Source organism: Oncorhynchus nerka, linkage group LG22 (assembly GCF_034236695.1).
Source record: "Oncorhynchus nerka isolate Pitt River linkage group LG22, Oner_Uvic_2.0, whole genome shotgun sequence".
Classification (NCBI taxonomy): Eukaryota; Metazoa; Chordata; class Actinopteri; order Salmoniformes; family Salmonidae; genus Oncorhynchus; species Oncorhynchus nerka.
In genome coordinates, this window is record NC_088417.1 from 33,290,700 (window position 1) to 33,304,202 (window position 13,503).

A 13,503-nucleotide genomic window follows, 5' to 3' on the forward strand; every position below is an offset into this window, starting at 1 on the left:
GCTTGGTGAGAAGGTGACAACAGTTGGTGCGATTATTTGCAAATGGAAGGAGCACAAAATAACTGTCAATCTCCCTTCGCCTGGGGCTCCATGCAAGATCTCACCTCGTGGAGTTGCAATGATCATGAGAACGGTGAGGAATCAGCCCAGAACTACATGGGAGGATATTGTCAATGATCTCAAGACAGCTGGGACCATAGTCACCAAGAAAACAATTGATAACACACTACGCCGTGAAGGACTGAAATCCTGTAGCGCCCGCAATGTCCCCCTGCTCAAGAAAGCACATATACATGCCCGTCTGAAGTTTGCCAATGAACATCTGAATGATTCAGAGGACAACTGGGTGAAAGTGTTGTGGTCAGATGAGACCAAAATGGAGGTCTTTGGCATCAACTCGACGTGTTTGGAGGAGGAGGAATGCTGCCTATGACCCCAAGAATACCATCCCCACCGTCAAACATGGAGGTGGAAACATTATGCTTTGGGGGTGTTTTTCTGATAAGGGGACAGGACAACTTCAGCGCATCAAAGGGACGAGGCCATGTACAATCAAATATTGGGTGAGAACTTCCTTCCCTCAGCCAGGTCATTGAAAATGGGTCGTGGATGGGTATTCCAGCATGACAATGACCCAAAACATATGGCCAAGGCAACAAAGGAGTGGCTCAAAAAGAATCACATTAAGGTCCTGGGGTAGCCTAGCCGGTCTCCAGTCCTTAATCCCATAGAAAATCTGTGGAGGGAGCTGAAGGTTCGAGTTGCCAAACGTCAGCCTCGAAACCTTAATGACTTGGAGAAGATCTGCAAAGAGGAGTGGGACAAAATCCCTCCTGAGATGTGTGCAAACCTGGTGGCCAACTACAAGAAATGTCTTACCTCTGTGATTGCCAACAAGGGTTTTGCCTCCAAGTCATGTTTTGCAGAGGGGTCAAAATACTTATTTCCCTCATTAAAATGCAAATCAATTTATAACATTTTTGACATGCATTTTTCTGGATTTCTGTTGTTGCTATTCTGTCTCTCACTGTTCAAATAAACCTACCATTAAAATTATAGACTGATCATTTCTTTGTCAGTGGGCAAACGTACAAAATCAGCAGGGGATCAAATACTTCTTTCCCTCACTGTATTCCAGTCTGCGTGATCAAAACAATCTTGAAGCGTGGCTTCCGATTGGTCAGACCAGTGTTGAATGGTTCTCCTCACCGATACATCCTGTTTGAATTTCCGCCTATAATATGGAACGAGCAAGATGGCGTCGTGGTTGGATTTGCCGAAAGGAGGGCGGGGGAGGGCTTTGTATGCATCGCAGAAGTTAGAGTGGCAGTGATCGAGAGTATTAGCCCTGCGAGTCGTGCAATCAATATGCTGACAGAATTTCGGCTGCCTTGTTCTCAAATTCTCTTTGCTGAAATCCCCAGCTACAATAAAGGCAGCCTTCGGAGATATGGTTTCTGGTTTACATAGGGTCCAGTGAAGTTCCTTGAGGGCCGTCTTGGTGTTCGCTTGAGGTTGAATGTACACAGCTGTGACTATAAATGATGAGAACTCTCTTGGTAGGTAAAATGGCCGGAATTTGATTGTAAAGAATTCTAGGTCATTTGAGCAGAAGGACTTGAGTTCCTGTATGTTGTTATGATTGCACAATGAATCGTTAATCATAAAGCATACACCCCCGCTCTTCCTTTTCCCAGAGAGATGTTTATATTTGTTGGCACGATGCATGGAGAAGCCTAGTGGCTGAACCAATTCCAACAACATATCCCGAGAGAGCCATGTTTCTGTGAAAACATAGACTGTTACAATCTCTGATGTCTCTATGGAAGGCAACTCTTGCTCGAATTTTGTCTACCTTGTTGTCAAGAGACTGGACATTGGCGAGTAGTATACTCAGGAGAGGTCAGCGATGTGCACGTCTACGGAGCCTGATCAGGAGGCAGCTCCGTCTGCCCCTTCTGCGGTGCCGTTGTTTTGGGTCAGTTTCTGGCATTAGGTCCATTGTCCTGGGTGGTGGTCCAAACAGAGGATCCGCTTCAGGAAAGTTGTATTCCTGGTCGTAATGTTGGTAAGTTGACGTTGCTCTTATGTCCAATAGTTCTTCCCGGCTGCACGTAATAGGACTTAAGATTTCATGGGGTAACAATGTAAGAACAAATAATGCATAAAAAAAAACTAAATACTGCATAGTTTCCTAAGAACGCGAAGCGACCATCTCTGTTGGAGCCATTTTTGTACCTAGACATATTGACTAACTCAAATAGACAGATGCGTGCTATATGGCAGACCAATCCAAACTCATCTCTCGTCATGTCCAGCCCACTCATTATCTCAGCCAATCACGGCTAGCGGAAAGGTTGATACCTTATTCTGTGGCTAAACCAATTGGACTCGTAATTTAACAATTGTATTCGTATTTACAGATAGCATTCAAGTTTGTTATTAAGGCACATGAAAGGTCACATGTTGGAGAGGGCTTTTCTGCCCAAAAAACGCATTTTGATAAAAAAAAGGTGGCAAATCTCTCTCTCTCTCTCTCTCTCTCTCTCTCTCTCTCTCTATGCTTCTGGTCAATTAAAACAATTTTGGTCAACCAAACAATCGAGCAGTTGACTAAATAGGGTCAGCCTTCGATTCAAGAGTTAAATTAACATCCAATGGTGTAAAATAACCTCAGTATTTGTGTTAATAACCAGAGTTAACCCAAAACTACACCCATCATTATCATATATCACAGCATGCTCTACTGCAGGCTGATATTTAGAACGGTTTGTTTCAATATCTAGATTTTTACATTTATATTGATTGATTAATAATCTTATACTACTCAAATATAAATAACATACATTTTTCTATACTATTGCAATGTGTTACTTGGACTTATTGAACCCCTTACTGAAATGATTATTCCAGTTTAGTTGTTTGGGGTAGTCTCATATCCTGGTCGTCCGAACCCTGGCAGTCATTGTGAATGGAGGTTACGGGTACATTTCCAAATGTTGGCCATCCCCTTTCCAATAGGAATTACTTACCACTTTACAATTCAGTATAATGTGACTTACTGGCCTGATGTGGCCTGTCAACCATGAGTTTTAGGCCACTATATTAGGCTAAAAACGGGCCCTTAAAAGCAGGCCTTATGAAATATGAATTGTCTTCATGAATACAATTTAAACGTCAATATATCCATTTATAACTTCACTTGTTAAAGGCAACAGGGAAAAAAATGAATTAGTCCAACAAGCATTTCTCTGGCACTAGCAAACAGATTTATGGGTGGTACTGGTAACTTTAAAATGCACTCGAAAGGCACCCTGGGAAATATGCAAAAAAGGCTTAAAACCCTACAGCAGGGCTATTCAATTCTGGTTCTGGAAACATTTCTGTTTTTTGATTTTTGTATGATACTTGTATGATTACTATCCATAAAATGGTTCCCTTATGGCACCGCTCTTAATAACCTTATTTGGTTCCAACTTGCAACTTTAAATAAAAAATAAAAAGTTGACACTCCGTTTCACATATATCCACTCATATGGAATTCAGGACTTTATTGAGCAATAAAAAATATACACCAGGGAAAATATTTTCCTTTTTCCGTTAATCCTTAATATTTTTCCATCCACGAAATCTGATTAAATTCTTCTGCATATTAGACCCATGATCCAAAAGGAAAACTGAAAAAAGGGGCAGTCAGTTATTCAACAGTAAAAGTAGATCAGCTGGAATGAGTTCAAAAGCATTTCTGTTTCATTGTTTTAAAATGATTTGAGGAGGAGGATTGAGAGAGAGAGAGGATTAGTTTAACAGACGTTGTGACAGACGTTGAGAGTCTAGGTCGCCACTGTCACTGCAATCGCTACATCCAACTCTGCCACATCCATATCCTCCCCGTAGAGTTCTGCCAGTTTCTGAAATTCGGGCCCCCAGTCATCCAGGTAGTTATAATCCTGTTCTGAGTGTGTTCCTGGGGAGTCCAGAGAGCTGATGGAGCCTGTGGGCGACCCTTGACCCTCGTATGCATAGGTCTGGAGGGAGTCATAGGGAGGCCCACCAGTGTCCATGTCTGCCTCCACCAGTCTCTGTTTAATAAACTTCTGCACATTCACCTGGTCCAGCTCTGGGGGACTGTGGCAGCCTTGCGCCGGCCTGCCACATTGTCGGGCCGACTGCGGCCGGACGTCCCGTCGGAACTTGAGCTCTTCAGCGGCGGCGGGGTTCCGCAGGGCAATAATGTCGAAAGCCTCAGTGTCCTCTTCACCGCCGCCCTCGTCGTCGTAGGTTACCACGTTCTCACGCACGTCCTCCTCTGAGATGATGAGGGGCTCCTTCTTGCTCCGCCGCAGGGTGATGAACAGAACCACGATCACTGGAGGAAGACAAGGACGGATGCTGTGTCAACAACAACAACAATAATATCAACAATGCCATCAAAAAAACAGTGAAGAGAATCACAACCGCTGCAAGAAGAGAGAAATTAACAGAGATATCATGTCAATAACAACAACAACAAAATGGTGATGAACAGAGCCACGATCGCTTCAGAAGAGCGTGACAAGCAGAGACACCCTGTCAACAGAAACAACAATAATGGAAAAAACATCAACAAAATGGTGGTTTTACAATGCCACTCCAGAGAGTGATGAACAGAACGATGATCGATAAAATTAGAAAATGAGACATGTAGAGAAGCCATGTCAACAACAATAATGACTGTAATGAAGACATCAACAAAACGGTTGGTTTAACAACACCCCATCATTATTGTAGCAGTTGCGTTTCAGCACAATATCCAAGCCTGGTCGCATGCTAATTCCATGCTCTGCATGTGGTGTTTGCATGTAATGTATTAAGTCATACAAAATGTGCATGTTTTGGGTCGTAAACAGCTAACAAAATGAAAGCTCTGTCTTTGTCCCAAATGGCATTCTACTCCCTATAAAGGTAAGAGTACCATTTGGAATATAGGCCCTGAAACATTCCTTCTTTTTATTATAATACATATTAATTCCTGATTATACACAGAAGCGAGCAGAGCTGTAAATCAGTATTTCACATTAGCAGTCATCAGTATTAGCTGTGAGGATGCTCTGAATGCAAGCTGCTAGGATGCTGATGTGAATCTTCTCATTATAGGCTGAGTCCCAAATGACACCCTATTCTCTATATAGTTCACTACTTTTGTTAAGGGCCAATTCTTTATTTTTGCACATTACATATTTTAATGTAATAGGAAATTAGCATTGTGAAATCATTGTCAAAACCGCAAGAGATACTGTTGTATGTAGGTCTAGAGTATTTATGTATTGATCATATCAAAACAGAAATATTAAAACATTACTTTAACAACTAAAAACAACTGTATGTGGCGCCGGAACCATTGACTTGCTGCATTATTATATTATTAAGATGCTTGATGGTAACTCTTAACTGGTTTGGACAGCTCATGAGGTCTCCTAAATATCTCAAACTGTCATGATTACCAGCTGAGAAACCTTTAAGAATTGATTTTACTCCTAGCTCAGAGTTTGTCTGGGCAGTGTCTTAACATCATCCTAAAACATACTCTAAACTGGGATTTATTTAGCCTTAAATCAGGTTAACAGGATTCCTAAGACCCTTTCTGAGATGCTTTGTGGAAACTGGCCCAGGTCTCTGCTCCGTTCTAGCAAGACGCACACAGTAGTATACACCACCACACTCAGTCACTTGCCTGCCACTCCACGAACCCAAAGGCTCTTTTAAGAGCCACCTAATAAATGTAAATACGTGTGTGGGTGGGTGTGTGTGTGTTTGTGTTTGTGTTTGTGTTTGTGTGTGTGTGTGTGTGTGTGTGTGTGCCTGTCAAACTATAAATGAGAAAATGTAGAGCCCTAGGTGGTAACGCTAACCATTACGCAACAAACCCAGTCGTAAACATGTTAACTTGACAGTCTATTTAAATGGACACTGGTGATGATAGGAAGCATTTGTTCCAAAACGTTTTTTTTGTTCATTCACTCAGTGCTGATTGAACATTTGTTTATCTTGCTTGGTTAAAAGACAACCATCTAAAACAGTTGATTTGTTGAAAACAGACTAATTTTATCATGTAGCTCAGTGGTTCCCACCCTTTTTCGGGTTAGTGTAACACTAACTGAATTTAAGACTGCCCGGAGTACCCCTGAAGTACCCCCCCATGTGCATTTTACTAGTAAGTCTATGGTCTCATGAGTCTTCTCAAGTACCCCCTTGTGGTTAGGCCAAGTACCCCCAGGGGTCCTAGTACCCCTGGTTGGGAACCACTGACGCAGCTAAACGTGTTAGCAAGCATTTCATTTTATTTGGACTACACACAGGTCACACAAGCAAGCAATGATGTTGTTGTTGTTTTACCACCTATTTTACTTTTTTGTTGTTGTAAAACAACCACACAACTTACACAACCTATGGTAGCCCAATGCTATCACTATCACACCAAAGCGACAACAGTGACACATCGAGGGAAGGCTTGTGATGCTGAGTTGTTGAGCAACCGAGTTGCTGTACCCGGTTTTAGAACTCTTGAGATTCAGATGAAAAAGATATTACTGTGGTCAGAAATGCTTTAAAAAAAGTTGCACATAGTTGGTTTTGATTGGGCACATGAGAGCAATAAATTATTCATTTAATAAAAACTGTTACACATACAAACTTGTGACTTCTGAAACATGGCAAATTCAATGGTCCCTTTACGAAGGCTGTAGTCTTCTTATTCGATGCCTAGATTTTGAGCTAGGTCGAGGCGGAACATTTTGTTTTTTCCTAATGGTCACGACCTTGTTAAAAATCGGGTTCTTAACTGGTTTTCCCTAACCTCTTAAGTTGATAGCCCCGAAATTGGGCACTAGAATTACTATGTAGATGTTTACAGTACAAATTTGGTTGATTTCTCACCATTTTATAAATCAGAAGACAGCCATCTAGAGCTTCCTAGGACCATGTCAATGTCCTCTGTCGAATAAATGTGTATTGCCTCCTGCTGGTGGTCGGCTACATCATTATATCAATTTATATCACTTCACTCCAATGTTACGTCAAAGGAGCAGAAGAACATGTATCCAGCTCGACTGCTTCACGGCACAGACATGGCAAAGCCATCACTGAACTTGTCTTGAGCAGGCAGATCTAAATAGCTCTAAGATAAAGTATGCGATCTACACACTTCCTTAAGCCTAAAATAATAAAATAAGTCATTTTGTGTGGAAGTCAAACATTTGTTTTACGTCAGACACATTGCATATGCTCAGAACAACCAAATCAAGGCCTTTACATAGCCCTTCTCCCTTGTCTGTTTGACTATCAATAATGTCATGGTATGTTTGGTGAAGAAGGTAAAATATTTTGAGTACATGTTCTTAAAACAGATTTTAATGATATATGGACATATTACGAAGTATGAAAAGGCATATTCATTCACAATGTTTAAAAAAAATATTATACCATTATATTTGTAAATGTTTTGTGTACTAGATCATATGGGTTGGAAAATATATTTTTTGTTCTTGCCATAAATAAACAGAATTTTACTCCAATCATTATCATATTTCCCAGCATGCTCATTGCAGGCAGATTTTTGGAATGGTTTGTTTCAATATCGGTTTTTGCATGTACATTGATTAAAGGTCGACTGCACTTACTCATTTGGCCTTGCTTTGAATTTTGCTCACTAAGATATGCTAGCGGCCAAGACTTTACCCAAACAAGAGTTGTCTGGGGGCTGTGGTTTGATGTGGGTGTGTTATGTTTGTATATCGTACCCCGGCAGGTACTGTTGTTAGTCCCTCTTCGGTTACCATGGCAACAACATAGCCCTTTCCTCCAAATAGTAATTTCCTTAAAATAGACAGAATCAATCTAAGATAAATCAATAAACCTGTAAATCATTTCTACATTTTTGCTAAGGAGGTCTTAGTCGTGCAATTTTACATCTAGCTAAGGCGATTGATGCAATATTTCTCAAATAAATCATGAAAGAAATGAGTCGAGAAAGTATTGCTGCGCACTAATGACATGATTTTGTCACCAAATCTATATATATTTTTGAGGGGTAAAATTCATGTAAATTAATAGTTAGCGCTCATCCAGCCGTGGGCTCCCACTTTTTTTAAAGGTACACAAATACAAAGCATTAACCACCATAATCATAACACAGAGACAAACATTAACAACCCATCCTGTGGGCCGGAAAGGAAAGAAAGTAAAAAATATATACATTTGCCGCCACCACCATGCGTCGCCGTAGTGATGGTGTCAGATTTCCTCCAGATATGATGCCTGGTATTCATGCCAAGTAGTTCAATCTTGGTTTCATCAGACCAGAGAATCTTGTTTCTCATGGTCTGAGAGTCTTTAGGTGCCTTTTGGCAAACTCCAAGCAGGCTGTGCCTTTTACTGAGGAGTGGCTTCCGTCTGGTCACTCTACCATAAAGTGCTGATTGCAGATGGTTGCCCTCCTGGAAGGTTCTCCCATCTCCACAGAGGAACTCTGGAGCTCTGTCAGAGTAACCTTCGTGTTCTTGGTCACCTCCTTGACCAAGGCCCTTCTCCCCCGATTGCTCAGTTTGGCTGGGTGTCCAGCTCTAGGAAGAGTCTTGGTGGTTCCAATCTTCTTCCATTTAAGAATGATGGAGGCCACTGTGTTCTTAGGGACCTTCAATGCTGCGGAAATGTTTTGGTACCCAGATCTGTGCCTCAACACAATCCTGTCTCTGAGCTCTGATGGCTTTGACCTGATGGCTTTTTTTTGCTCTGACATGCACTGTAAACTTCAAGTATTACTGACTAGAAACCCCCCGAAAAAAATTCAAATCTGGCAAGCTGTTTTAGCTTTCTCCCTACGGCTAGGCTAGGCAGTAGGCTTGTATTGATCATCTTTGAGGTGATAACACTATTTGCTTTGTAATTTGTTAAAAACAGTCAAATTACTTTTCAAGTCATGTGGTTCAGTTCTTGTATACAATCACATCGGACATTTTAACAAGCACATCGAAGATTTGTAATAAATGCCAAAGTGAACAAACTAAGTTGGTCTTATTCGGGCAATGGGTGCAGCCATCTTTGACTTTGTTTATTTGCGTCTTAATTAAAGGGAATGGTATTCTGGGATTTGTCAATTTCTGCTTGTCAAACCGAAACAAACATGGCTGCCATCGTAAAGAATTTAGTACTGTGTGTGTGTGTTGGTACCCACCATCTTTTCCATCCAACTTCAAAAATCTCACTCCCACTGGACCAAACCTATCTTTATCATAACCATGTCCATCAATGCAAGGCTTGGGCTCCGAGCGCCTAACAACACCTTCTACCCCTTCCATTTCATCTCCAGAACTCAAACTGGTGTCCGGCTCGCTATGTTTGGATTTAACACCAATCTTCCTCGACAAACCCTCTCCCTTGTTATTACTAGCTTCAACAGATTCAAACCCATCCTCTGCATCCCTCAGTCTTTTGAACCTCCTCTCTCTTCCCCTCCCATCCTGCTCCCCAATTACCCAATTCCTGAAAATATTCAACTTTTCCAAGCTGAAATCTCTTTTTAGCCTCCTCGAGAGACACGCCAAGCCCTGTACTCCAATGTTGAAACGTTCTTCTCAACAGTCATTGGCACAAGACATTTGTTTTTCACCAGGATGCTCAATCACTGATAATCTGTTCATAATTAGGGACATGCCTGTCAAGGCTTTCAAATGTACATTTTTAAATGGTTACCTTGGACCAGGAGGAAGCCTTAGATTGGGTGGACCATGGATATGTATTCAATGTGTTGTCTTATTTGGTTATGGTGAGAATTTTGTGGCCTGGGTTAAAGTGTTGTATGCTGGGGCTTCATGTATGGTCAAGGTCGGGGGAGGGCTCAGTAGGCCAGTCTGGATAGGGCAGGGCATTCGCCAAGGATGCCCTCTATCGGGGCCGCCATACACTCTTGTTATTCTGTCCTTTCTGGGCCTGTTACTCAGGAGACTACAGGGAGTGTGTGAGCCAGGCATAGGGTTGGCGACAGTTATAGCAGTGTCAGCATATACTGATGATGTCTCAGTGTTGGTTAAGAATGAGCAAGAAATAGTTTGAGGGTGTACGAAGCAAGAGTGAGGCTCTGTTATGTGGGGCATGGAGGGACAGGGCACCTCTGCAGTTTCGAAGGGGGTTGCAGTGTGCTGTGAGGGTCTCAAGATGCTTGGGGTGTCTGGGCTCAGGGGGGTGGGTTAGGAAGAACTGGGAAGGAGTGTGTCACAAGCAGTGCTGTCAAGGTTGACGAAGTGGAGGTGGCTCCTGTCCAAGTGTCATACAGAGGGAGGGTGCTGATCATCAACAACTTGGCAGCATCCTCCCTATGGCATAAATTGGCCGTTCTCAATCGTCTGCTTGCGGAGCTGCAGTGCAAGTTAGTGGATTTTTTTTAGTCGGGGCGTCACTGGCTGAGGGCGGCGGTTCTGTACCTGGAGAGGGGACAAGGCCTGGTGGACCTGGAGAGCAGGGTGGAAGGGATCCGACTCAAAGCGGCAGAGAAGGTACTCTACCATACTGTGCTTTGTTGAGAAGGTACTCAACCAGCATGTGCTCTATTGAGGAGGGCTGGTGGTTTGGGGCTAGATCTGCAGCTTTTCCTAATGCGCCCGGAGAGACATAGCAGTGGTCTCTGATTTTTGTGCTGCAGTACTGAGGGCCTGGCAACTGCTGAGACCCACACGAGAGGGGGGGTATGGTGCCTGGGCCATGGGTGTGGGAGGAGCCCATTTTCCACGACCCACTTATCCCTTTGAGGTCTGGTCATTCAGCCACCCTGCACAGACGTATAATGGCAGCAAGCATCAAGAGACTAGCAGACCTACGGCTGCCGGGGGGGTGGAAAACTGCCCAAGAGTTGGCACAGCAGGTGGGACTGACGGGGGCATCAGATCCAGTGTTATTATTCAAATGCATGGTCTCTGCGTGTCTTAGGTTTGAGTTCAAGATTTACAAAATGATCAACAGTGTGGAGATGTTTCCGGAGGCATGGGGGCTCAAGGGGGCTGTCTTTATAGCTGGAGAGGGGGGGGGGGGGGGCTAGATGTACTGTTGTAATGTGGTGCTGAAGGGTGTATTGTACTGTTATGTAATGTGTAATGTGATTGTGTGTTTGTGGTGTTTTTTAGTATAATGAGGATGGCTCATTACAGTAAGACCATTCAGTCAATCTCTCTCTTGGCATGAAACAGTTTTGTATCAAACTAACAATTCCTTCCCCACCTTATCTCAATATTCCTGCACCAGACAGTATCTCGCTCGCTCGCTCACTCACTCACTCGCTCACTCACTCACTCACTCACTCACTCACTCACTCACTCACTCACTCACTCACTCACTCACTCACTCACTCACTCACTCACTCACTCACTCACTCACTCACTCACTCACTGCAGTCTCACTCTGCAGTCTCTGACTCTGCAGTCTCTGACTCTGCAGTCTCTGACTCTGCAGTCTCTCACTCTGCAGTCTCTCACTCTGCAGTCTCTCACTCTGCAGTCTCTCACTCTGCAGTCTCTCACTCTGCGGTCTCTCACTCATGTGTTTGCTTCAAACAGTGATGATGGCATTTAGTTGCTGGGTGCCTCAGTCTCTGACAAAGCCGTGGTGAGACTGATATGAATATTCATCACCTTCACGCACCGATGTCCACAGACAATTAAGGGAGATGGGGTGAGTGGGTGATGGCTGATTCTGTTCATTATACACAGTCTCTTCACTGTCCTACCGCTGTTCTGTTTGCTCTGGAGAGGCACTTTGTTGGTATTTGGCAGTGGGGGCAGTGCCGTTTCCCCTATGCTGAAATTCACATGAATTCTGTGGCACATGAATTCTCTGTGATCTCTGATTATAAAGCATTTATTATTAGACAACACATTAATTTAACCTAAATAGTGTGTTTATCCTGACTCTATGGAAATAGAAAGCATCAGAAGATCTCTGGACAGGTCTAACACAGCTCTACCCCCCTTCTGTGCCACGATCTCTAAAGTCTTGTATCCCTTCCTTTACCTCCTTATATTCTCCTCTTAGTCCATTTTTCTTCACTCATCCATCTCCCCATCTGGCTCAATCTCACTAACTCTCTGTTATCCACTTCTACAGCATCCTGACCTTGTCCCTAGCCTCCCTCTTTCTAAAACCCACTTGTGTCCTTCCTTACCCTTCCATTCATCTCTCTCCCTATCTCCTCCTCTACCCTTGGTCTGTCATCCCTCCTTCTGTGAGGTCTCCACTCCTCCTCCTGCTGCTCTACTCCTTACAATTCACCCTGTCTTCTGGTGTTTTTAACACCCATACCCTTCACCACCTTGCCCCTCAGACAAGATGCCCCCGGGGTGTTCCAAAAACATGCCCTAAAGCGTGATGCCATCTAGGCCTGCACCCATACCATCCATCATCACCACCAATAATCGCCCAAAGGTGGGGGGCCTTCCAGGTGGCCCATAACCTCCTCCATACCCTTAGGCTTGATGTTACAAAGACCCAGGAAAGACCTACCCAGCAAGATGACGATGCACAGCAGGATGGCGATCAGGGCCCCCGTGCTGAGGCCTGCCGAGGAGAGGAGGCCCCTCTCATCCTGGCACGTCTGCACCCTCCCGTTCCACTGACATGGGCACACCTGCAGGGTCAGAGTGCTGGTGCCGCTCAGTGCCGGCTCACCACCATCCCACACCACGATGGGCAGCTCATACAACTCCTGGACCAGTCGGCTGAACCGCCTCCGGCGCGCAATGATACTGGCCGTGTTGTCTGGAACGAGAGAGAGACAGAGAGAGAGCGAGAGAGAGAGAGAGAGAGAGAGAGAGAGAGAGAGAGAGAGAGAGAGAGAGAGAGAGAGAAAATACACTCATTAGGACAAATTAGAGGAGAGGACTCATTCAGGACGACTAGCTACCCAGGCCGCACTTCCCATTAGGGGGGATTCTGTCCAGAGCGCTCCATTCTAACCCACTTCCACAGATGGATTTTTAATGGAGACAGCGAGCAAATGTACTTTCACTTTGAAATAGACAATTCTTCTATTCCACAAGTCTACCGATATACACATACATACTTCTTGTCTCTTTCAAGCTGGTAAATGTCTCTTTCTCTGTGTCTGTTAACTCTGCTTGTTGTTTACTTTTTGTCCCTGTTATAGTTCATATCCGAGTCATTCCAATAAACCACGAAATAAGCAGTTCACCTTGAACATTCACGAGGCCACTCTACTAATAAAGGTAAGACAGGAAGGAAAGAGACATGAAAGAAAGATGGAAAAAGGGAAATAAAGGAGGTAAAGGAGATATTCCAGTGGAGGTTGCGAGAGGCACTGGCTCCTCTCTCTTCACTGTGAAAACACTTCCTCCATACAGACGGCACTGTAGTGTAAAGTAGTAGCTACCAAACTAGTGTCCCTAGACCTCCACCACCTCACACTCTAATCTCTACTCCATCTATGGAATAATTACAATGATTGACAGTCGGAATGACAAC

The 13,503-nt window shown here is 43.7% G+C and overlaps 1 protein-coding gene across 1 annotated transcript in view; it reads right to left on the reverse strand.

Moving 5' to 3' along the window:
* Positions 1 to 3,521: 3,521 nt before the first annotated feature.
* Positions 3,522 to 13,503, reverse strand: part of LOC115105115 (cadherin-18-like) — a 228,250-nt gene continuing 218,268 nt past the window's right edge. Inside the window, exons 11-12 of the mRNA XM_029626750.2 lie at positions 12,526 to 12,780; positions 3,522 to 4,369 (exon numbers count right to left, since the gene is read on the reverse strand). Of these exons, the coding sequence (XP_029482610.1) occupies positions 3,834 to 4,369; positions 12,526 to 12,780 (791 nt within the window). The 3' untranslated portion in view covers positions 3,522 to 3,833. The remainder of the gene's footprint in view (positions 4,370 to 12,525; positions 12,781 to 13,503) is intronic.